Source organism: Fundulus heteroclitus, chromosome 1 (genome assembly GCF_011125445.2).
Source record: "Fundulus heteroclitus isolate FHET01 chromosome 1, MU-UCD_Fhet_4.1, whole genome shotgun sequence".
Taxonomy (NCBI): domain Eukaryota; kingdom Metazoa; phylum Chordata; class Actinopteri; order Cyprinodontiformes; family Fundulidae; genus Fundulus; species Fundulus heteroclitus.
The window spans coordinates 15,796,103-15,821,573 of NC_046361.1; the positions used below are offsets into that span (position 1 = coordinate 15,796,103).

The 25,471-nt window shown below is 38.6% G+C and overlaps 2 protein-coding genes across 5 annotated transcripts in view; one reads left to right on the top strand and one right to left on the bottom strand.

The window, feature by feature from the left end:
• Window positions 1-390, bottom strand: part of znf362b (zinc finger protein 362b) — an 18,860-nt gene extending 18,470 nt beyond the window's left edge. For both annotated transcript variants that reach the window (XM_012873424.3, XM_012873423.3), the window contains exon 1: window positions 270-390. The gene's annotated coding sequence lies outside the window, so the exon portion shown is untranslated. The remainder of the gene's footprint in view (window positions 1-269) is intronic.
• Window positions 1-23,487, top strand: part of si:ch211-112c15.8 (tumor necrosis factor receptor superfamily member 1A) — a 24,799-nt gene extending 1,312 nt beyond the window's left edge. Inside the window, exons 1-11 of one of the 3 annotated variants that reach the window (XM_012873425.3) lie at window positions 4,896-5,303; window positions 9,150-9,246; window positions 9,353-9,472; window positions 9,607-9,717; window positions 9,816-9,861; window positions 10,926-11,035; window positions 14,539-14,643; window positions 14,818-14,979; window positions 18,432-18,469; window positions 18,799-18,892; window positions 21,900-23,485. In XM_012873425.3, coding sequence (XP_012728879.3) covers window positions 5,289-5,303; window positions 9,150-9,246; window positions 9,353-9,472; window positions 9,607-9,717; window positions 9,816-9,861; window positions 10,926-11,035; window positions 14,539-14,643; window positions 14,818-14,979; window positions 18,432-18,469; window positions 18,799-18,892; window positions 21,900-22,231 — 1,230 coding nt within the window. In that variant the 5' untranslated portion in view covers window positions 4,896-5,288 and the 3' untranslated portion in view covers window positions 22,232-23,485. Of the gene's footprint in view, window positions 1-4,895; window positions 5,304-9,149; window positions 9,247-9,352; window positions 9,473-9,606; window positions 9,718-9,815; window positions 9,862-10,925; window positions 11,036-14,538; window positions 14,644-14,817; window positions 14,980-18,431; window positions 18,470-18,798; window positions 18,893-21,899 lie in introns of those variants that run through there. The other 2 variants (XM_036136259.1, XM_036136254.1) reach the window with 2 other exon arrangements.
• Window positions 23,488-25,471: the final 1,984 nt, after the last annotated feature.

Below are 25,471 nucleotides of genomic sequence, written 5' to 3' on the forward strand. Positions count from 1 at the left end.
CATATTATATATATTAAAAAGCAAACAACCTTCTTCGCGTACCGAAAAATCGCTTAGCCGCGTTAAGAACCTTTCACTTTTCTTTTTTTTTTTTTTTTACCCCTCCCCGCATTCTGTAACTTTTGGGAGAATCAAAAGAGGGAAATCACATTTTGTGCACAATTGCAAACGCATCCGGGACGCGATCCTACCATCCGAGCGAAACGCTTAGCGGGGTTAGAGGGGGAAAAAACACGCACACACAGCAAAATAAGACATGCACAAAATACCTTGCGTCCTGGCTTGCAGATATTGTCTTGCGAGAACAGCTATAATATAAAAGGTTGATGTTCTGTCTGCCTCCAGTCGGACCACCGCTTCCGGGTCGCTTTGTTCACTTCTGGGTGCTTGCTGCAAGGCTCACTTCCAGCGGCTACAGAAAGGAAATCTGCTAATGTAGCTTTGGATGTTTTTTTTTTTTGTTTTTTTTTTGAACCACACAAGCTCACCTTATTTACCGGGCAGTGCATGCACGCCAGGTGAATCATGTAGCGGTGTTATAAAGGCGTGCTTATCCGCCAGATGCGCACAGCAGCAGCAGCAGCTATCCCGGACGCCACGACATGGAGCACTCCTTTACAACAAAATGTATGGCGTGCAAAATTATACCGCAATAAAAAAAAAATAAATACTGATTGCATTTTCTGGACAAGTGAAATTTGCACAGTGCATACTGATCAATGTGCAGAAACTAGGCCAGCTTTGGAGAAATTGGTGGGAGTGAAAGATATCTAAAAAAAAAAAAAAAAACTCAAGTGAAAACGCCACTAAATGGATTTTATGGGTTTCCTTTAACCCAGATTTAGAAAACAAAGAAGATTTTTTTTTTTATGTGAGCAGCATTATTGCCGTCAAAGCAAAAAAAAAAAAAATGCAACATAAAATGACCCTCATGTTTCAATTGTATTTCAAATCTGCAGTAGTAGCCTATCTTGACCTTGCTGGATAGGGCGGATATAATATTTTGACGGGGGGGGTCAACATGTGGTGTGGGGGCCATTTGCAGCCACTGGAATGACATTGCGCGGCCCGCTACCGCTACTACACTAGAAAAATCCAGCTACTTTTACCCAAAATTAGAGTCGGGCTCAGACGATCATTAAACTTTACTAAATATAGCAAGCGTTTTGGAAGCCATATTGAAGCATATCCTATTCTAACCGCTGAGCATAGACAAAAAAAAAAATAATAATCTGGAAGCAAATTGGCTGCACTTGCTACCTTGTACACTTGCAAATGTGTAAGACTATTTTTTTTGTATCTGCAGAGATTTACAGATCCCTTTTCTACGATCTAAAAGCTGAAATGCTGCTCTTTCGGTGTACTAAAGCGAGGAGTTGTTTCACCTCAACAATTTTTACCTTTGTTGCAAACAAAATTGGCACAGCTGCTTTAGATGGGGGAAAAAAAACCAAAACAATCAAGTGATGATGGGGTTGTTCAAAAATCCAATGCAACCCAAAGACAAAGTGCTCTGAGATAATGTTGCAGTTTGTATTAAAGCAACAGCCAGGACACTAAAATAGTAAAATGCCCCATTACACAGCAGGTAGATAACTGGAAATCACATCTTATAGGAAGTCTTACACATTTTCGGTAAACTGTATTTCTATTTAGACCCTTTGATTCGGATTCCCACGTATAAAATCCAGTGCAAAGAATTGCCTTCAAAATTAACCCAATTGGTAATATTGTCCAGCTTTATGTGATTTAATATCAGTATCCATCCAGCTGTTAAAAGGTCTCAGAGATTTCTCGGAGAACATCAGTGAATATCTCTAGCTTTGGGTATCTGTCCAATAAATAATCTGAAAATGGAAAGAGTAAGGGAAAAACTGCAGAAACATGCCAACACATGGAAGTCCATCTAAACCACCAGATATTTTCAAGGTCAGGGAAGCAGCCAAGACTATTGTGATAACTCTGGAGGAGCTGCAGAGATCTGTAGCTCAGGAATTAGAATCTGTCATCAGGACAAGTTTTTTTCCACTCCTGAAATCTGCCCACTATGGAAGAGTGGCAATATAAAAAAAAGCTCTGTTAAGGGAAAGCAAGACATTTGTAGTTTAGCCATTTAGGAGACACAGCAAACAAATTCTCTGGTCTCTGGTGAGAACAAAACTGGACCTCATGGCTTATGTGTGGCAGAAAATGTACACTGCATTCCTCATGGCATTATAGAATACAGCACAACAGAATGGAACAAAAATATGATACAATGTAATGTAATAAAATAGATGTAATAAAATAAAAAAATACTATAATAACTATGATATTATTATAATAATGAACATTATTATACTTTACTGTACAGCAAAACTGATTCAGTTGACACTGTTCAGTGCAAGAAACAAAACAAATGGTTAAAAATGAAATGATAATTTTATATATTTAGGATCAGTGCCTCCAAATCCAAGGCCATGGTCTTCCTTCTTCAGGGAAGATGTGCTGCCCCTAGTGGAGGAGATTAAGTATCTCAGGGTCTTGTTCACAAATGAGGGGAAGATGGAGCGGGAGATCGACAGGCGGATTGGTGCAGCGTCTGCTGTGAAGCGGGTGCTGCACCGATCCGTTGTGGTGAAGAGAGAGCTGAGCCAAAAGGCGAAGCTCTCGATTTACCGGTCGATCTACGTTCCTACCCTCATCTATGGTCACGAGCTTTGGGCCGTGACCAAAAGAACGAGATCCCGGATACAAGCGGCTGAAATGAGTTTTCTCTGTAGTGTGTCTGGGCTCTCCCTTAGAGATAGGGCGAGGAGCTCAGTCATCCGGGGAGGACTCAGAGTAGAGCCGCTGCTCCTCCACGTCGAGAGGAGCCAGTTGAGGTGGCTCGGGCATCTGGTCAGGATGCCTCCTGGATGCCTCCCTGGTGAGGTGTTCCGGGCACGTCCCACCGGGAGGAGGCCCAGAGGAAGACCCAGGACACGATGGAGGGACTATGTCTCCCGGCTGGCCTGGGAACGCCTTGGGATTCCCCCGGAGGAGCTGGCCCAAGTGGCCGGGGAGAGGGACGTCTGGGCCTCCCTACTGAAGCTGCTACCCCCATGACCCGACCCCGGATAAGCTGAAGAATAAAAAAATAAATAAAAAATAATATATATATATATATATATATATATATATATATATATATATAATAACAATATATATATATTAGGGCTGGGCAAGTTAACGCGTTAATTTCGCGTTAATTCATTAGACTATTAACGGCGATATTTATTTTATCGCGCATTAACGCCTGTTGCTCACATGCTTTCAGTCAGTGTCAGTCAGCAGGCGCGCTGACTGCAGCGCGCTGTCACGGCAGCACTCTCCCGCTCCCCCTCCCCTCTCGTACATGGCTCAGCGGCGCCAGCCATTCAGCACGCAGGCTCAGCCTGGCCAGCCCACTCAGCTCTCACACAAACTTAACACACAAACAGCTGAGAGAGACCGCAGCAGCGAAAAAACATGAACAGGGGAAGTAGCACCGTTTGGCTTTATTTTAATACCGTAAATGAAATCAAGCTGTATGTTTTGTAAAAAGCCGGTTCATTTCAGTGGAAACACAACAAATTTATCTAAGCACGTGAAAAAACATGAAAACGTGGAGCCACAGAAACGGAGAGAGGAGACGAAACTTCTCTCACTGCCCCGACAGACCCACAGACGTCTCTGACTGAGGCGTTTCAGTCCTCCAGGGAACATCCAGGTAGATCAGTGTTCATCTTCAGCAGCAGTTCATGTTAACTTTCAAAGTAGATATTATCTATCATATGTTACTGGAGCCCACACAGAAAATGTAATTAAGACCTTGAAAGAACCCAGTACATATATTAAAAAGTGTTATTTAAGATAAGATAACATTAGCTAATCCTTTTTTTTATCCCACGACGGGGAACTTTATAGGATTAAAGCAACAGGCAGGTGCACACAACACAGACAAAATTACATAAGGATTGAAATATATAAGAGGTGGATTAGCGAAAAAACACTGAACATAACATTATTATTATTATTATTATTATTATTATTATTATTATTATTATTATTATTATTATTATTATTATTATTATTTAATTGTAATAATAAAATAAAAACCACAAAACCCAAAAGGTCAACAGTTTCATGATAGATCAAGCTTAGGGACTGGCTAATATACAGCAGGTCAAAAAAGGCCATATTTTGGCTGCAGTGCTTGCTGTTCTCTTATGAAGAAAAGATCAACTAGTGCACTAAATTCAATAGATGGGTTGAAAATATCCAGTATAAAATAAGTGCTACAAATGTTACAACACTTTTGTTCATATGGCAGCAGAACATTAAAATAAAAGTGCTCTTTACACTACTTTTGAATTCATTCTTGGAGTTTGTAAATACAATGCGATTAATCGCGATTAATCAGGGCGATTAATCGCGATTAAATATTTTAATCGTTGCCCAGCCCTAATATATATATACACACAATACTTTGGGGATACTTTAAGGAATAACTTTCTTAGACCTAAATGTGGAAACGTGTGATGTAAGAGAATATATAACGAACAGGTATTCTGAAACTGAGGTAATATTTTTCTCTCCTTGCGGTTGTCACACAGCCAGATATGCTAATGTGTTAAAGCTTTTAAGTAAAAGCTTTAGAGACCTCCAGTGTTTTACTTCAAGCTTTGAAAGGCTACCCTTAAAAACTATTATTTCAACACAGGTATATATATATGTTCACAAGGTTTTAGTGAATTCCATTTTTTCAAATCAAGAGCAGGTTCCCTACTTCCTCATGATTCACTTGTGCCGTCTAGACCAAGGACCGTTCGGTTGCATAATTTAGCTGATCTGGCTGATCGTGTAGCTTTTTACAAATTATTCTCCTTTATGTCACCGATCAAAGGTTCGCTGGAATAGAGAAACGCCACCGGTTGTAGGAACTGGTGTGGTGTGTTGACGTCAACGCACCAGTGTGTGTGTGTAGGGGGGAGGGGGTTGGTGAGTGATCTCATTATGTTTCCTGTTTTCTTTTTTTTTGTTGCACCACTTCTCTCCAAAGGAGTGACAGTCCTGACCCACAAACATGCAAAAAGATACAACAGTCCTGCTGTAACACTTCGTTTGAGTCAGAGTCAGGAAATCTGAGTTAGAGTCAGAATGCCTCGTCTTGTTTGGTCGACTCAGTGGGACTAACTCACAGTGACAACTAGGCAACATCGCTTTTCAATACATTTATTTGCTTTACTTAAAAATAGAAAAGCTGCCTCGCACTCTGGGCTCTTGACATGGAACATGTGTGGGTAAGTAATGCACACTTTGGATAATTCACACCATCTGCAAGCTGTATGGGAAGGAGGATTTAACTGGATTTGTGCTTTTTTTGAAAAAGTTTGTCATCAATGTCACATTTTTAAATAATTTCTTGAACGTTATTGAATGACGATGAATCACAAAGTGGATAGTAGGAGATATATAATTTCTCTCAACAGACAGTTGTAAAGAAAGCTTAAATCTTGATATATCGGTGCGGCTGGGTCTTTAGTTGTGATTTAAGAAAAAAAGTTAGAAAAGTTTGATGTTTGAAATACAGTGAATGTCAAGTTGTGTTGTTGATAATCTGACTTGTTAGACCTTAATGTAGTTAGGCTAAGTGTTGAGTGTCGCATAAGGAATGATATTCTAGGTCAGAAGCTCAGCGTTGCATTAGGAACTGTATTCTAGGTCAGTGGTTTTGCTATCTTTTCACGTTGTGACAGAGAAAATCACAGTAATTGAGATCTAAAGAGCCCAACTATCACAAGTTGAAGGCAAGGCAAGTTTATTTGTATAGCACATTTACGTAACAAGACGATTCAAAGTGCTGTACATGAACAAAACATAAGAAAACATTACAGTGCATCGCAGTGAAATAGTAGCAACAGGTCAAGATAAATTGGACTACAAACTTAATCTAATGAAGTATCAGCGAACTACAACTGCTTCAATTGAACATTAACATTTAAAGGCAACTCTAAACAGTTTTTTAACCTGGATTTAAAGGAACTCACAGTTTCAGCACTTTTACAGTCTTCTGGAAGTTTGTTCCAGATAAGTGGAGCATAAGAACTAAATGCTGCTTCTCCGTGTTTGGTTCTGGTTCTGCGTATGCTGGTCTTAGTGAGGATGCGGGGAGCAGCGTTCTAGATCAAAATGCAGCTGTCTGATCAAGATTTGGCAGATTTATTTTTGGAAGAATGCAATCATATAACATAAACAACTATGATCTATTTACAACTATGTTTTTTTTTTTTTTGTGGCAATTTGTGCATAAATATTGTCTTGGGAGTCCATGTAATGATTGCATGGATTTTAGAAGATCTTCTGGAGATCCCACCTTTAATTTATTTGATAACAGGCTTATTAACAAGTGTGAGATGTATTTTTCCTAGGATGGTGATTTGTGATGTGCACTTCCAGAACCACATTTGGCTCTTTAGGTTCTCCAAAGTGTTTCCTATTAACTTTGACCACCTGTGATTTACAATTGAGCTCAACATTATTCCTATCCTTGGCAGATTTAAATGTAGAATTATTTTTGATTCAACTAAGAATTTTGCTTCAGTTAAAAAAAAAAGAAGGAAAAAAGATTGACGCTTCTCTCAAAATAATTAAAAAATATGATAGAAGAGTCCAGGTTGAAAAGGAAAATACTGAGTTTGTACTTATTCCCTAACAGAAACAGCATATAAACATTATTTATAACCCTCTCATTAATGAATGAAACAATCTTTGTTGCCAATTATGGCCAATAAGCCCTTTTTAAAAGTACTGAGCAGCTCTTAGCATGTTTCCACTGGTAGTTCGCCGATCAACCTTTGGTGTTGAGCTCCAAGTCTTTGTGGTTGGAAGGCCTATTTGCCATGACCTTAATCTTTAGCTTCCTTCGCCGGTTCTCTGGCTGGACCATTTCAAAACTTTATTACTTCCAGTCAGAATAATAATAAGAACATGTTGATAAAATGAAAAGATTGTTTAAAACCTACATGTTCCAGTGCATGAATACTATTGAGCTAAATTTTATTTTACTTTTGTTATTGTCTTCTTTTAAATGTCTGGTGATTGATTGATTGTATTAATTAATTATTAACAGATGTAATTGAGCTTCAGTGGTCTGCATCCTGTGGGTCCAGGGCCACAATTAGTGTTGAACTGAGCAATGGTATTGATATAAAATCAATAAAAACTGACATTTTAAGTAGAATTTATGTGTATTTTCAAGCAAAACATGCATAGAAATTACAAAACAGAATGACACCAATAGTAAAAAATAAATAAACACATTTATTTTCAAGAATTCTAATCATAAAGCCGTAAACTACAGACTTTTTGTTTTTCTCGGTTTCCATAAATAGAAGAAAAAGTATTAATTTCTTGACAGAAATTGAAATCTTTCTCTTCATAACCTCAACATTACAAGTTAATTGTTGTTAATAAACCAAACATATGTTATCTTGAGAAATTTTATGTTGTAGAAGTTGGTAAGCTATAATAGGCTGACTGGGGTCTGTCTACCAGAGCAGACAGCGTGACTAATTATCCAGCTGAAATAGACACCCAGAGTTACTCTACAAAGGGAAGAAAAGCAAAAAGATGATATACTTTATTGTCAAAAGTATTCGCTCACCTTCCTTGACTCGTATATGATCTTAAGTCACGTCTTTTTCTTAATCATTAGGGTCATTGTGGCGTTGCATCACGCTCTGCAGCTTTAACACCTTCAGCTTTTCTAGGAAGGCCGTCCACAAGGTTTGGTAGTATGATTATGGGAGTTTTTGACCATTCTTCCAGATGTTCATTAGGAGCGAGGAAATTTCAAGCCTGAACTTGTAACATAGGTGGCACCCTATGAGAATGACCCTATCCTTCACAAATGTTTGTAGAAACAGCCTGCGTGCCAAGGAGCTTGATTTTATGCACCTGAAATTATTTGAATGGGTGGGTAAATACTTTTGGCAATATGGTGTATAATCTGTGCAATAAGTACCTGAAAATGGCCTTTACTTTTAGATAATGAATCTGTTGTTTTTACTCTAGGTTGTCATACTGTGTGAATCCTCTTCTGGCCTATTCTTGGCATGATCACAGTTATTCAGTAAATTTCCTCTCGGAAGCATGATGTCAAACAAGATTTAGGTCCAGGTTATTATTCAATCAGGTTCTAGTGGTTACAAATTGAGTACTTTGATTTATGAAGGGAGTAATCTTTATTTTGAAATGTCTTCCAGAAACTGACTATATAATCTGGTTGATATTTCGGTAAATCATAAAACAAATTGCTTATTTTTAATATTTCCAACCCACTAGTACTGACTCACCACAGCACCCATGAGGCTATCTGCTTCTTCTCATCAAGTCTCTTTCATGTCATGGCATTTTTGTTTGTTTTGTCTGCAAACTTTGTAACTGTAGATTTCAGTGGCCCACAATTAAAGAGCAACATGATAAGTTTCTAGATTTACATGTAAAAGGTTGGCCGGCCCTATAAGAAACAAAATGCCCGATTATTTTGTGATTTTTACCTCACCTCCGGTTCTCCAGAGATTGCGAAACATTTTGTCTTAACAGGCCTACTGTGATGAAGGTGCCTTACGTTAATGGGCATCTTGATACAAAACCTTAGTCACATTCAAAAACACAGTTATTCCTTTTAACAGTAGGTTTTGTCTGGCTGGAAGTCATACAAAACATTTTGGAGCGGCCCAGTCAGAGTCCTGACTTGAAGCATCTAGAGAATCTGTGGAAGGAGCTAAAAATGAGGGTGATGGAAAAGAGATCTTCCAACCTCAAGGACTTGAAATCATCACTATGAACAAATCATCAAATACCAGTGGAAACATTCAAAAAGCTGCTTAGTGTTCATAAGTAGGATTTGATTTTGAAAAAACAAATTAAAAACAATGAAAATTGAGACTCAGGTTTCAATGTATTTATTAGGGTTTCTTGGTTGTCAAAAACACTTGTTGTGCGTTAAATGAGATGTTTCCAATCTGCCAAGGATTCGTGATGGGATAGATCAAAATAAAATAAAACAAAAACTCCCCAGATGTGCTGTATTTTAAAACCTATTCTGAAACCTCAGATTGTCAAACCTTCAACATTTGTTTCAGGTTGTTCCACTGATACTTGCCTTCGTGTTCACCAGAACTGGTGCGGTTGAGGTGGGAGCGCAGGTCCACAGTTCGTGTTCAAGTATATGCCAACCTGGTAGGTCGTTACAGCAAACTGCACCAACACAGACCTTTTGTTGACAAGTTATAAATCTGCACAAGCTCAGCTAACACCTCTTCTGCTTCTGTCGCCTTGTTCTCAGGGTTTTATAACGCTCGGCCATGTGGAAATGGAACATATTTGTGTAAACCGTGCGATAAAGGATCATTTACAGCGATCCCCAACCTTATAGTTGAATGTTTGAGGTGCGGCCATTGTGATCGTAAGTGTCTTCATTTATTTATAAGACATTAGGGATACTTATGAAGAACCTTTTAATTAATTAAGCAGATATAATGGCCAACATTTGTTTTTAATTTCTACTCTATCAAAAGTAATGTGTCTGTTTCTTTTCAGATGGTTCTGACATTAAAGAACCATGCACAACTAGAAGTGATGTGGTGTGCAACTGTTCAAATGGACATTATTTAAACCATGGCCGGTGTGAGAAATGCTCCACTGCATTTGGTGAGCGATGTCAGATCAAATGACTATCCCCTGTTTACATTTGATTAAAATCATCTACTCAGAAAATAAAGTAGAAAATCTAATCTTATATTTATCAGATGTCGATGTTGAAGATTATTGGGTGATGTGCCGGCCGTGCCAAAGGTAAGAGATGCTACGTTCAGTGACTTAACTGAAAAGTGACCTAACATCTTAGTTTTCCAGGTATTCGCTTCTTGACAGCCGTTGACCAACAAATAACAAAATGTGACAACATTTCTTAAAATTTAATGCAACAGTTTGGTCATGAAAGCACTGTAAAGGTATATAGAAGGCAGTTATTTCAATATGAAAATAAAAATATTTTCCCACCCGCCCAATAAGTTTTACAAAGATTGATGTGAGACGTTTATGACAGTAAATAAATGAACCAGCAAATCAATAGTCTGGACAAAAGAGGACTATTTGTCGCCTTTTGTGGTTCTTTGGTTGTGCTAGACCTGTTTTTCTCCCGTGAGAAAGGGAGCGCGCTTTGTTAGCTGGCTGTAAGTTTCCCAGACTGATATAGATATATTTATTTTGAACATGTCTTTGAGGACACCCAGTTTCTGTGGTTTTGCTGATGCCTGCACTGTACAGCGTGAGCTGCGGATGTGCCTGCATGCAGGAAGCTTTGATAAGATTGATAAGGATACACCCTCAAAAAAAATATTCAAACTCTGTTCTTAAGCAGAACATGTTTTTTTTTTGACAGCATGATGCCTTTGCACAGGTGCTTTTATGAACTATCCTTCTTCTTATACCATCTACTTTGCCTGCACGCGCCATAATGTGTTGAGCTGATTCCGTTTTTTCTGAAACTGGGCTCCAAATGTTTTGAAGTGGGTTGAATTAAGTGACTATCTCATCCTATTCTATACTTTTTTTTTTGCTACTTCCCCTAGTGGAGAACACAGCAAAATCAACGAAGGAACTTTACACTAATACTTAATCAATGCTTGAAGACATGCACTTGCTTCTGTTTGTTTAAACTTTTTATTAGCTTTTGACGAATTTCAAACTGCATTTGATTTACCTGGTATAGGGTATCTGTAGCGTTTGATCCGTTGTCATTCATACTGAAAACGTGAGGAAAGGGACTGTCATAAGCAAGTACTTCTAATAGTTGAAGTGAATGCAAGTGAAGATGTCTGTTTCCACTTATCAATATTCATTTTTTCCTCTTTCAGACCTGGGTGTATGGAAAACCCGGAATGCAAGAAAAAATGTCCCCCTACCACCAAACGGCCTGACACAACTCAATCTGAAGCTCCAACGACACATTCAGTGACTGTGAAAAGTAGGTGAACACGTTATTCTCGGCATATCCGCAGAACTTCTTTTACTGCGCAGCTATCACCAAAAAGGCCACGTTTTAGTGAACCGCACACAAAGAGTTCCAGATCTTGTCCAATCTGAATGTGAGGAATCCTACCACCAAACTCTCAAACAAGGGAAGAAAGGGATTCATCACAGCAACGGTGCAACAGAAACAGCTGCTAAAGCACTGCGTAACAGCCTGCTTCATCTGTTCAAGGGGTACACAGCAACATTAGACAAAACTGGGTTTATGCCAGTTAATTCAAGAGTTTTACAGCTCTTTTTAGGACCATTATTAAATTACCACCTGCATGATTAAAAAAAATCTATCTTTAATAAATGAAAGTAACAAATTCATAAGTTATATGAAGCCTAATTAACAAAGTAAACTGCTTCCCTGCAGTTGCCAAGAAAATGGAGTATTTCATAAAATAAGCAATAATTAAACCAACGACCAAATTTAGGACATTTCTACATATAATTTCATACCCTGTATCGGGTTTTGTAAATGTATTTAAGACTTGTTAAGATCGAAAGTTGAAATTATTAGGTTGAAAACTTTTTAAAACATTTTAAGATCCTGTAGCAGTCCCTCATACTGAGCATGCATGAAACAACAGTGGAGAGGAAAACTAACCTTTAACAGGAAGGAAAACCTCCAGCAGAACCAGAACCAGGCTCAGTGTGAACGGTCGTCTACCTCGACCGACTGGGGGTTAGAGAAGAAGCACACATTGACCCAGGCATCCTTTCTATGTTATATCGTAATGGCAGATGATCTGCCTCACCTGGATGAGGTCACAGCTAACAGAACGTCAGACCAGGTTTACCTTCTATGAAGAGAAAGAAGAAAAATTAAAAGTTAAAATAACAACAAACAATGAAAATTGGAGAACCGTAGGAGAACTTGGCAGAGTGAGAAAAATAGACCCCGATATCCTCCAGCAGCATAACTATAGAGATAGCTCAGGGTAACCTAAGTCACTCTAGTTATAGGCTTTGTCAAAAAGGAAAGTTTTAAGATTAGTCTTAAAAGTAGACGGGGTGTCTGCCTCACGGACCAAAACTGGGAGTTGGTTCCACAGGAGAGGAGCCTGATAGCTAAAGGATCTGCCTCCCATTCTACTTTTAGAGACTCTAGGAACCACCAGCAGACCTGCAGTCTGAGAGCGAAGTGCTCTGTTAGGAACATACGGGGTAATCAGAGCTCTGATATATGATGGAGCTTGATTATTAAGGGCTTTATACGTTAGAAGGAGAATTTTAAATTCTATTCTTGATTTAACAGGAAGCCGATGAAGGGAAGCTAAAATTGGAGAAATATGATCTCTCTTGTTAATTTTCTCATATATATATATATATATATATATATATATATATATATATATATATATATATATATATATATATATATATATAGAACACTGTGGTACTCCACAAGTGAGTTTGAAGAAGATTTATTATTAACATGAACAAACTGGAATCTGTCAGACAGATGAGATTAAAACCAGCTTGGTGCTTTTCTCTTAATCCCTACAGCAAGCCTTTCTAGAAGAATATTGTGATCAAGTGTATCAAATGCAGCACTGAGATCTAACAGGACAAGTATAGACACAAGTCCATTATCTGAGGCCATGAGAATATCATTAGTGACCTTCACCAGAGCTGTTTCAGTGCTATGATGAGCTCTGAAGCCTGACTGAAACTCCTCAAGTAGGTCGTTACTTTGTAAATGTTCACATAGTTGATTAGCAACTACTTTGTCAAGAATTTTAGATAGGAAAAGAAGATTAGATATAGGTCCGTAATTTATTAAGTCATCTTGATCGAGAGATGGTTTCTTAAGTAAATGTTTAATAACAGCTACTTTAAAAGCCTGTGGTACATATCCATTTACTAAGGATATATTAATCATGTGTAAAATAGGACCACTGATCAGAGGGAATACCTCCTTAAACAACTTGGTTGGGATTGGGTCTAACATAAAAGTTGAAGGTTTAAATGAAGCTAAAATTTTAGAAAACTCAGAAAGCTCAACTGCGTCTAAACAGTTCAGACACTGCGCAGGTTCTAAAGATTCCTCCATTGCTGCCTCACTCACTGAGGATGAGGTCATCATGTTTGGGAGGATGCCAAATTATTTTATCTTTAATTGAATACATTTTATTTATGAAAAGAATCCCATAAAGTCATTACTGATGAGAGCTAAGGGAATGGATGAATCAACAGAGCTATGACTCTGGGTAAGTTTGGCAACTGTACTAAAGAGAAACCTAGGATTATTTTTATTGTCCTCTCATAATGATGAAAAATATGCTGCTCTAACTCTGCGAAGGGATGGTTGATAATTTGGACTAGGTTGAAATGGTCCAGTTAGATCACAGACCCTATGCTGGCTGATATGTTTTGGTGGGACCTTAACAGAGCTGTGGATACCCACTTTCTGCAAACCTCAATGACTGAAAGCAGTGTTATAAAAGAAGTATGGCCCAAAAGTCTTGCAAGGACCTGCTTAAGGTTATTGGTGCTAAACATCTTTTTCTACAATCTTCTGAATCATGTGGTCGACTTTTATTTTCTCGTGAATGTATGTAAAGTCATGGAAACCGTCACATTCTCATGATTTTGTGTTTTTTAAGCAGAGTTTTATACATTATCAATAAAAAGTTACCATTTTTAGGCTGCAGCAAACAGAGCAGTCACCCTTCGGAGAAACTGGTTATTCCTGATAAGTGAAGTGAATAAGATGAAACGGAATATTATCCTAACCCTTGTAGGATGATTTTGACATTTGCTCGATCCCATCGATACCGTCTTCGTCATGATGAACGATGGTGACAGCATCACAATTCAGTGACATTTACTTTTGAGTTAAACCTGTTTTGGTCGTTTTAGAGGGTTGAAAAGACCACGTTAGGTTGCAGACCCGCTATACTAATGTGGCATGACTGACATATTCTGTTGCACAACCACCAATATTTAAAGATTTTCAGTAGTTTTGACTTGAGGAATAAACAGAGTTCCTCTGGATAAAAGCAAGTCACTTAGAGAAACAACCAAAAACAAAAACAAAAAAAAAACACCCTGTTATTTTGTCATGAGAAGTGGCAGTATAATGTATTATAGATTTGGAGGAAAGTACATAGTATTTGTACACTCATATTATTTAATTTATTTTTTTTGTTCAACACTTGTGTTGCCTGTTGCACCTTTGGAATGATAAGGATATTGAATTTCTCATAACGTTCACTCAAAAAACCCATTTCACATTCAAGATGTGAGTTTAAAATTTATAAAAAAAATATATATACATAACGTTTTAAGGCACTGCATTTATTATTTTTGCACTGTGAATAATATTTCTTCAGATATGAGACAGTTTGTTTTCTAGCATTTCTAACATTGCGTTTCTCTCTTTTTGTGCCATAAATGACAAATGAAACAATTTATTGAAAATTTTTCTCTCTCTTTCTCTCATTAAAGCTGTAACGACCGCTTCAACTGCAAGTCCAGAATCCCAAACAGGAAGAACAACTCACTCTAACCGAGAGAAAACAAGTAATCCTGAAGTGCAGAAAGTGTCAACCAGTTAGTTACAACTTTGTATTTCAGCCATAAATGTAACTTTATTGAAGATTAATTTGTAGCTGTAGGTAACTCTGTAAATAGTTTGATTAGGATTAAATTGACCTAAGTTTTTCCCATATAAGTCAGTGTTTTGAATTAATGGATTTATGCCGGTGTTTTGTTGTTGTTTTCCAGCGGATAAGATCTTCATCTGGCTTTCTTTTGTGGTGGCTGTTGTCGCATTTCTGCTGCTCTTTTGTTTTATGCTACTCTTCAGCAAGAACCAGCACAGAAATGATGAAGTTTTTCCATGCTGGACCACAAAAAAAGATTTGGAAAGACAACCTGGATTCAAAGGTAACCAGGCACTGAACATAGCTCAGCGTTTTTAGTTAAATGCTGCAATAAAGTGGTCAATGTCAAATGTATTATTAATTTAACTTAAGATTTCCCCACATTTTCACGACAACTTAATTCAAACATTTCTTTAAAGGGCATATCATATGAAGTAAACACCTTTTGTTTTTCAAATGTGTCCGGGCTCATAGCTGAATGTGCATACTTATATTAATTTTATTTTTTAATGGTGAAAAAATTAATCAAAAAAAAAAAAAATGGGAAAGAAGGTAAAAGAAAACAAGGTAGTCAAGAACAAGTTGAAATTTGCGTAAGCGTGATGCATTAAGTAACCGACACCAGACTCCAAACTACCCTGGAGAGGGTGATAGCAAAGTCTCCAGCTTCAGTTACAGTTCATAAAGTGGGTATTTATGTGGTGACCTATCCATCAAGGAAAAGGTAGTCAGAAAACATGCTCTCTGAAAGGCTTGGACATCAAACAGCCTGGCGCCCCGTCCAGGGAATAAAACCAATTTCTTTGTTAGCCTGTTTTGCCTATGACTGTGTTGGGCCCAGCTGTGGGAGGAACTTAACTACGCACAGATAAACCAGCAGACAGGGGAAAACTCTGAATTTCAGAATGCACAGTATTAACTCGTTTTCATCACAGCTGGAATCCTCGCGATATCATAGAGCTACAAAAGTCTAGGTGCTTTCGGGGAGGACACTCACATGGACGTCTTGACCTTGCGAGAGCCGAGCAACAGACTGCATCTTCAAAGAAAACCTTGGATCTAAAGTAGAGTACAGGATGCTGTGATTTTACTAACGGCAAAAAATAAGAATAGCAAAGATTCACCAAGAAGAAGGTTGTTTGTAATTACAAAACAGTTCTCCTTCCACTGCCCCGAAGATGACGGCATGCGAAGCTGCAGCTCCGAACGCTTGGCACTTGCACCAGGTCCCCCTGTCCTGCTGTTCATCTGACCTGCTGAACTGAACAGGCTCTCCCTGTTCATCAAAGTTGCAAAAAACCCTATTTCAGTGTGCAGTTTAAACATTGATGGCCATATCATATGAACTCGCTCTGTTCTTTTTTTCTTTGTTTTCCCTTTATCTCCTTTCACTAACCCGCAAAAAAGAAATGTTTTTTTGCATAGCCCTTATTGACGTGCTAAATCTTGTCTGTCATCTCGCCAGCTGAAACTAAAGCTACGCTAGTGCTAAGACGATAGCCACCATTTGTTCTATTGTATTTACAGCACAGTTCGTGAACTGGTTGTTTGAGCACATAGCAACTCTTGTTCTTTGTTAGCTTTCAGAGCTAATTTGACCTCGTTCCAGTTCCTCAAACAAACCTTGTTTCTTACATATTCACACTGAACTGCGATATCGCTGCACTGATTCATTGGATTCTGACTTTTTCCTTTTTACTATTTTCATTTTTTCAATGAATAGTTTCCTTACTTTGATGTGTAGTTTAATGTCACTAGTCTATAATTTCTTAACTAATGTATTTTAACTGGTAGTTGAAAGATTTTGTTAATAAATTCTTGCATTTTAGAGAGAGGTTGTTTGGCTTTATTCTTTATGTGCATGGCTTGCTGTCTGAGAATACCAGCGCACAAATCCTCTCCTTTATCTGTTAGATGCCACACCTCACCAGGCAGGTGTTCAGAAAGCTACAAACCTTATTAATAATTGCCTTTGGTGCTTCATAATTTCCTTTAGCCCTTATTAATAGTTATTCATTACCAAACCTATCATTGCACAGAAACCGCTATTTAAAAAATATTCAAACTAAAACTCCTAAAATTCTCGTCTAGGTTGGTGGTTTATGTGTCATCATTGCTCTGATAAGAACTACCGTCAACACATTTCCTATGAACGAATATGTGGTCAGTGCATTTCTTGTTAGTGAGCTGTGCGTTGGTTGCATAAAACTACCAGTACCAGTGGTGGTACCTGGCCTCATTTTAGAAGTGGAAGAACTTTTGGGATCAACATTTTTTGCAAGTTAAATACAAAGGAAATGAACTGTACGGTTAACTTTGATCTGAAGTTACTGAGCAGAAACAGGCAAGAAGACACATTTTTTTAAGCTGATGGATCTTTCCATTTGTGAAAACTTCTCATGAAGACAAGTGAGAACCTCCGGAACAAATACTGTTCGCCGTTTATTAAGCATACCACCGGTGGGAATCACTAATTGTTGAGCCCAATGACCAGGCAAACTACAATAGACAATACACGAAAACAATTCTGACGAATCATTATAATACAGATTTTACAGTACAGTATTGTGACTGACTTCAAAAGAAACAACTAACTTATTACTTTAGCATCTGCTAACCTTTAAAATGTGTGACAGTAATTTAGGATTTTAAGGTCTGTTTTGCCAAGAAACTTCTTACGCAGAGTTCCAAAATGCAAGTTTCTAATATTCATTATTTGCAACCTGGATTGTCCAGGTTTTTAGTACAAATTCAGAAAGAAGGCCAACAAATGTGAGCTTTTAGTTTTTTCCTTTAGTTTTTTTTTTTTTTGGCAAGACACTACGTACACACTAAGACCGTCTAGTTCCTGCTGTACTTCTCCTTTAAGGTACCTTGCATAAAAAGCACTTGGAAAGGTTGTGGTAAATACGGCGGAACTTGTGCGACACGTTTGAAAATAGCAATAGTGAACAGAAGCAGCTGAAAGTCTCACTCTTCTACTCATAAGCAGTTTTCTTTCGTGAGGGCGACACTACTAATAGTAATGTAGCTGTGAAAACGTTCTTTCAAGAACACCCTCTGTTATCCTACTCGAACTATTACAAGTCTGTCTACAGCTAGTTTCCTGTTTCCATGTCGTTCAGCCCTAAAAGTCTCTTCAAGGTCATGATGCAGCTTTGGTAGTCAGAGGAGAAGCGAGACTACTGACATGGTGTCAGACATCTGGCTCATTTTGCTCAGACATCGCAGTAGCAGCTGATTATTGGAGGGTACGACCATGCAGGAGGTTACACATGAGGGAGCAGGTACTGCAGTCAGACTGAGGATGAATTAAAGTAAAAACCGCTATAATACAGCACTGCAGCTGAGAAGCTGCCTTCTTTAAAAAAAACAATAGAAAGACAAACTATAATTGATTCTTGTACTCTCATGAGTCTGTTATTTGGGACCACAATATGATAAAATACTGTATGTCTGTTAAACATCTAATCATTTCATAGTTGCATTGAAAATGTTTACTCAGAGCACTCCCACCAAGCTTCGCAATTTTATAAAAAAAAAAAATATTGTAATAATTTCTGAACCTAAACTTAAAAACGTTAACCTCTAACAAAAAAAGCAGTCAGGGTTCAGAGAATGGTAGCAGTATTTATTTTTATTTTATTTTTTTGCTTGCAGCAGTATTTTTTCAATTGACTGTGTCTCAATTTTGTGCAGGAAACTGACTGATGATATCTGCTTTTCTCCTTTCAGAGCAACGCAGTCATCACTGTAGCAGCCCGACCACGCTGGTTAGTGCTCAGTTTCGTGATCTTTACGCTCTCTTCAGATAAGAGTAGGCTCTACAGTAGCAGTACTGTAGGTGGAGGAAAAGTGATCTTAAAAAAAAAATCCTTCGCTTGCACACTTGCACACAAAGGTCAACCGAACCAAACGTAAAATGCAGATAAGGATCTCGCTCGTGTAGTTGAACCAAACATTTGTGACAAAGGCCAAAGAAAATTTACTGGTATTTAGAAAACACAGAGGAACTTTGCTATTCAGAGAGAAGGCCAGGGGAATGTTGTTTCTTTTTTTTTTTTTTTTTTTTTTTAACCCTATTCCTGTTTGTTGTTTCCAGACATTTGCTATTTCTGAGGAAACTCCCATGATGTCTCTATGTCAGGACTCATCTGCTCACATCAAAGGCTTCGCGCAGCGGGGTGTTCACACAGGTAAGGTTCAATATTCAGTGCCTAACACAAAACTACTTCTGGTGACTTTTGTCGCTACCCTCTGTACGGTGCTAAAACATTAGCTGGAGAAAGCTGTCAGGGATGATTTAGTGCCATGATGCATTTCAAAAGACTAGTTTTAGATACAGAGATGCTGTTTTTTTTTTTCTTCTCACTAATGAAAACACGAATAAATGCATAGGAAACTGTCTCTTCCGAACAGACGTCATCTCACAATAGTATTTCGGTTGCCACAAAGTTTATAACCACCAGAAATGTTAAATGAGTCACAGCATGATCACATAAAAGGAAAACATCTTCAGAAAGGAACCCGCTTAAGGAAGTCATACCCCTTTCAGTTTTACTCTATATAAAACTGGCCACACGATTAGAAAGACACCTATAGCATCAGCAAAAAAAAAATGAGGAAAGAGAAAGTTACTTTCTGTACGATTTCACTAAGGTTTTAATTCGAACCTTAGGATTTTGGAAATGTTGGTTTCGGTACCATTTGAATGCCTGCAAAGAGTTTTATAAATCTGTTTAAATTCTTAAAAATTAGGATACAATGTTCTGCATCATGAAGGTAATCGTGTGTGCAGTGGCTTTGCAAAAGCATTCAGACCCATCAATCTTTTTACATTTTGTCAGATAACAAAAATTACAACAAATTTGGTTGTATTGTATTGTGATTTTAGGTGATAGACCATTGCAAAATAGCGCATAAAGTGGGAAGCGGGATAAAAATCTGAAATGTTCGCAATGTTTTGGTATGAAGTACTTCATTGAACCACATGTTGCTGCAGTTACAGCTGCAAATCTTTTGGGGGTATGCCTCTACCAGAACAAGATTTTTACCTCTTCTTCTTTTGCAAAACAGCTCAGACTCTGTTAGATAGAATGGACATTAACGGGTATGGACACATGAATATGCTCCGGCTTGTTGCTTCGCTTTGTTTTATTACAGGATTACATTGTACGTAGCACCATCTATTCTCTCATTAACTCTGACCGGCTTCCCTGTTTGTGCTGAGGAAATGCATCACGACAGTTTCCCCGTGGGTGTGCTGCGCTCAGGGTGACGTGCAGTGTTAGTTTTTTTTTTTTTTTTTTTGCCACGTATGTATATAATGTTATGTAAACAGTCGAACAATTTAAATGTTGGTCTAGTTTGACCTGATCACCTTCTCTCACATATTTGCCGTGTCCTTATACACGGCTTATGGCAAACTGCATAGGGGATTGGATCTAATCCGAGGTTTGACTTACACACAGGTCAGCTCTTTGTAACGACTGGATGTCTTCTGAAGGCAATCCTTTTTTGGGCTGAAATTATATTTGGGTATAAAAGAGGAAAGGGGCTGAATAGAGATGGCCGCCACTCTTTTCAGATTATACCCACACAACGCACCAATTCAAGAGAGATCATTATTTCCAGTGATGCACCAGCCTTTTTATGTCTGAATGATTCATAGGTCAGAGTTAGCAGCTAACAACTAAATAAATAACAAACAGCAGAAAAAGGGGGAATCAGACAGTTAAAACCAATCTCCGAATTACTGGATAACATTGAAAGGCATTTCAAAGACAAACGAGGTACTATTGTTCAAGATTGTTTTCTAAATCAAGACAAAATCCCCCATCTTGAAAGCAAAATCGAAGAAAATAATGTGTTGCTATATTCTGTGGCAGATCCAGCACAGGTGTGGCGTAAATGGCAGAAATGTAAACTTTTGCTCTCTAAAACTCTTCATTTAACGGCAGAAATAATTTCATACTCTGCTCTTTATCGTATTTCCTAAGTACTGATGAAGATTTTAGTGTCACAATCGAAGATAATTCAGGAGACATTTCTGTTGTCTGGATAAAACTTACCCGCATAAGTCAATAGAAAACCTTATTTATGGGAAATTAAACAAAAATGGCAGCGCTTTTCGCCATCTGATCAACAGGGTCGCGCTCCCTCAGGTTTTGCTGCGCTCGCCTAGTCAACTGTTCTTGCTCAACGCAACGTTTATCTGTGATCAGTCATTCGTGCTGAAGCGGAAAGAAGGAAATGGGAAGCGTTCTCTCTTTGCACAGTCAGCATTTGGGCCTGAAAGGGAAATCAGATAATCAATGCATATCTTTGTTCGCCCGCATGTTGATCTGCTAAACACCAGCACGGGCGTTCTTCACAGCTTTGTGTTCCTTTTTCCTTTTTGCGATCAAACTGCTCTCTATGACATCACAGGACCGACTATTAAAGGACTGACTAACTTCTCAAATGTCACACTTGTCACATGTTCTCGATTCCAGCTTTAAGTAGGAGCTCAAGTCCAGCAACCGTGTTGCACTTCTAATCAAACTGAGGTTGGAGAACGTGATCATGATACAACAGCTTCGGCATGAAACTGCCACCACCATGTTCCACAGCGTGGGTGGAGTTTTGAGGACAATGTTTTTTTTTTTTTAACTACTTTGTTTTGTAGGTCAAATAGTTTAGTTGTCCAACGGAAAACTGCAAACGGGAGTTTTTATTGCGCTCTTTCAACAATGGCTTACAACTTTCCTCTCTTTTTATTCTCCATCCCAACCGTGCTTCGAAATCTCTCCAGAACTTCATTCCCGACCTGTCCTGCAGTGTTCCTCGCACTTCGTCACACTTTGAGTTAACATACCTCAGTCTGAGGCCTTCCCAGAGCAGCTGCATTTATAAAGGCCATAACAGTTAAAATCATTAAGGGCTATCTGAGTAAAGGAGTCTGAGCAGAAATTAAAGCCACACTTTATGCATTTTTACATGCAAAAATTAATTCATTTATTTTTTTTACACTTCCCAAGCATGTGCTACTTTGCATTGGTCTATCACATAGAACGAAATAAAATAAAAAATATGTTGCTTGTAATGAGAGAAAATAAAGTTCAAGAAGAATGAACACCACTGCAAACCATAGATATAATCCTAAAATTGAAGTTGGAGTTGATCAAAAAATGCAAAAAGAATAAAAATTACTTTTTTCCCCAGATGCCAGACGATACGAGCACTGTGACCGCTGGCCCGCCATCGTGCTCTACGAGATCATCAAGGAAGTGCCGCTGCGTAGATGGAAGGAGTTCCTGCGACTGCTCTCCGTGCCCGACCAGCAGATGGAGCGAGTGGAGCTGGAGACCGGCCTGGGCTCCTTAGAGAAGCAGTACCAGATGCTGAGGCTGTGGAGCCAGCGCTCCTCGGCGAGCCTCGCTGACGTTTACGCCTCCCTGCAACACATGGACTTATCGGGCTGCGCCCAGCAGCTGCAGGAGAGCCTGGAGAGGCTGCAGTGGAGACCCGAAACAAAGCAGGGCCTCACCGTCTGAAGAAGCTCCCGAGGCTGCCGCTTCAGATACGAGTGCAAAGCCATCTGTAATACAGATGGGATGAGGGGACACCAGTTTCTGTGTGTGGGCCTGGGTGTTCTCACAAACATTGGCAGCTAAAGTTGAACTTGACACATACCCACAGACTACCTGAGCGATGTCTTCATTTTTCTTGAAGTAGGGGAACTGGTTAGCATCCGGGAGTGCAGCTACCTGAACATACTGGACGTGGATTTGGTCCAGAGCGGAGTCGGTCTGTGACTGGATGAGGAAGGGTTTTCGTCATGTGGTCTAACGCAACGAGAGTGGCAATTTTCAGAAGCACTTTCTGTTTCTTCAAGTCTATATTGTGTACTCCAGTAATCTACTGAGGGTTGTGATTTTTTTTTTTTTTTTTTTTACACATGAGTAAGGGAAATGCCCCTCTGTCAACTGTAACCTTCAGTGTTGAAGCCTTCACACAAACACACCGCTCTACCTCCTTTTTTCTCTCATGTGGGCATCATTTATAGTCCAACAGCAGAGAGTTGTGGTTTTACAGCAGCGCGTTGACGTTCGAGTATGAGTAAGACTCGCATCATGCTTGAAGAGTTCGCTAAGAGGATGTGTACTGGGTTAGTTTAGCTGCAGGAGCTGACCTCCTGGTTTATCGTTTTGTACTTGTGTAAGTAAAATAAAGACCTCGCCCGTCTTATTATTTATGTACATCTGTGATGTTTGAGCCACGTGGCTTGCCGGTATTCTCCTTCGCACGTGAAAGTCTGCTTGTTGGAGCCCAGTCACGGGCTCTTGTTGCTCAGCTTCACGAAGGAGTCGCCTGAAATCCCCAAAGGACGTCAGATTTTCAGTTTCCTGCAACTTGAACAGTGTCACTGTGCAGCTGGCTGGGTTTTTCCTCACCACACTTATTCCATTTAAACTGATAGTTTTAACTTCTGGTGTTCGAGTATCTCACTTTGAGAGTTTTTTTTTTTTTTTTATGTGAGTTCAGCTCACTGACAGGAAAGGATGTGGACTTTCCAGTATCAGGTTATTAATGAGTATTTGATCGTAAACTTGTTTTGTTTGATCCTGAAACTTGTATGAGTTTTGTAGATATCACTTTTTTTATTTTATTTTATCAAACTATTTATGAATGATGTGCTCGGTGTCTTGTAATTTGAATCCTCACAGGTTCTGCTGATACTTTTGCATAGTAAAATGGTAGTCAAATAAGTTATGTCCAAATGGTTACGTTTGACATGTAAAGAAATAAAAATGTTGGCGCCAAGCTTGGGGTGTGGACTGAGTATATTTGGACTGCAGCAGCTTTGTGGAAAATCCTTGTTTAATTGGACTCCATCAAAACATTTTGGGTAAGCGTTGGCAAGGGCTTTTTTTTTTTTTATTGTTGTGCTTCAGTTTCATGAATTGCAAATTCTTCCTCAGTACCAAAAAGAGCTGCAGTACATTTTTTTGTATTCTCTACATGGGACTAGTTATGCTGTAATGTATTCAGTGTCAAATTCTGGGCGCAGGATTACGAGGCGTCTTCTTAGAAGTGCAAACACTGTTGTGCAGCAAAAGGAGGAAAAAAATTATTAAAAAAAGATTATTAGTTAGTGATTAGTTTAACATCGGTGACAATCTCATTTTTGACAGAAAAACTGATGGTCAGAATCAGTGAAAAAATTCATCTGGTTCTTATGAGTAGATTTTTTTTGTTTGGAAAATAAAAACTTTTTTTTAAGTGATGATTTCTTTTATTAATAGTAAATTAGCTTTCCCATAACGGCTTGTCTAATCATTTTTTAGAAGGCTGAATTCAATTTCCCTTATCCCACCCAGGCTTAATTAATGATGGATCTATAGAAATCACTAAAATACCATAAAACCTGTCACGGCAACATGACGTAGACTAAAACTGAACAGTGATGTACCTTTCTAGGAGTGACCGATCTACCTAAATTACTCCAAGACAACATCAAAGACACCTTCAGGTTGACAAAAGAACAAATATTCGGCCAATCTCCAGCAATCTTTTTTTTTATTTTTTATTCACGCCCAGAACAAATGTGTCAAAGTCAGTGGTCATGATGCGGTAATAAGAAGGAGGCGGGGAATTTTGGTATCCATGGGAGAGCTCTGAGGCAAAAATCCCTGCAGACAAAATGGAAAACAAAAGTCTGTCTCATATTTGGCTTTGTGGAAGATGTTCTGCGGATGAATTAGGCCAAAGCAGAAATTGTGTGTTCCCTGTGACATTGGACATAAAACTAGCACAGCAATTTGTTAAAGGAACATCATACCAACAGTCAAGCATAGTGATAGTAGTACGATGACCTGGACCTGTGTTGCTACTTCAGAGCACATATGGAACAAAGTTCTCTAGCAGAAAAGTAAATAGTTACCTTTCCTATAGTAGAAAAATATTAAGCTCAGTGGTGGTATGGTAATGGTTAAAGGCTGCTTTACAGTTGCTAGTAATGGGACCTGCATTTTCTGCTCTCCAAGTAGAAAATCTGAAAAGGGCAGGGTCGGGTCAACAAAATATCCCGAATTCAAGTTCACGTGGATCATACAACGGCACATTGAATCAAATCAAATCAGCAAGTCCATCTCTGACTGACTGAAAAGGAAAAAAATGGAAGGTTTTGGGTTGGCCTAGTTCAGGGGTAAGCAACCTCTACAACCCGCAGAGCCATTTTTGCCCTCGATCCAGCTAAACTAATTTTGTTCCGAGCCACAAAAGTTACACATCTCTTTACTATACTACTATACTATAGGAAATTTGTTTAAAATTTTTTAATTAAAGATCAACAGTTTTTATTATTTAACCAAAAGTATTTTTATGTTTAGGTTTAATACATTTTCTGCAACAGACTGGCGACCTGTCCAGGGTGTACCCCGCATCTCGCCCAGTGGGTGCTGGAGATAGGCACCAGCACCCCTCACGACCCCATGAGGGACTAAGCGGGTCAGAAAATGGATGGATGGATTTAAAACATTTTCTTCAACTGGACATTTGATTTCTATAGCAAATGGCATCAAAATGATGCAAAAGCAAGTCGTTTACAACCCACTGACAAAAAGATACTTCATTTAGCTATAGTAAAATATTCTATATCGTTTCTTTCAGGAAATGTTATGCAAACATTGCAGAAATAATGCATCCTACAGCTAGCAATTTTAAATTACGTTTACATTTAGAAACATTGACCAATGTTGCTGAATTTATTCGACCCTGCTAAGAACTGTGTC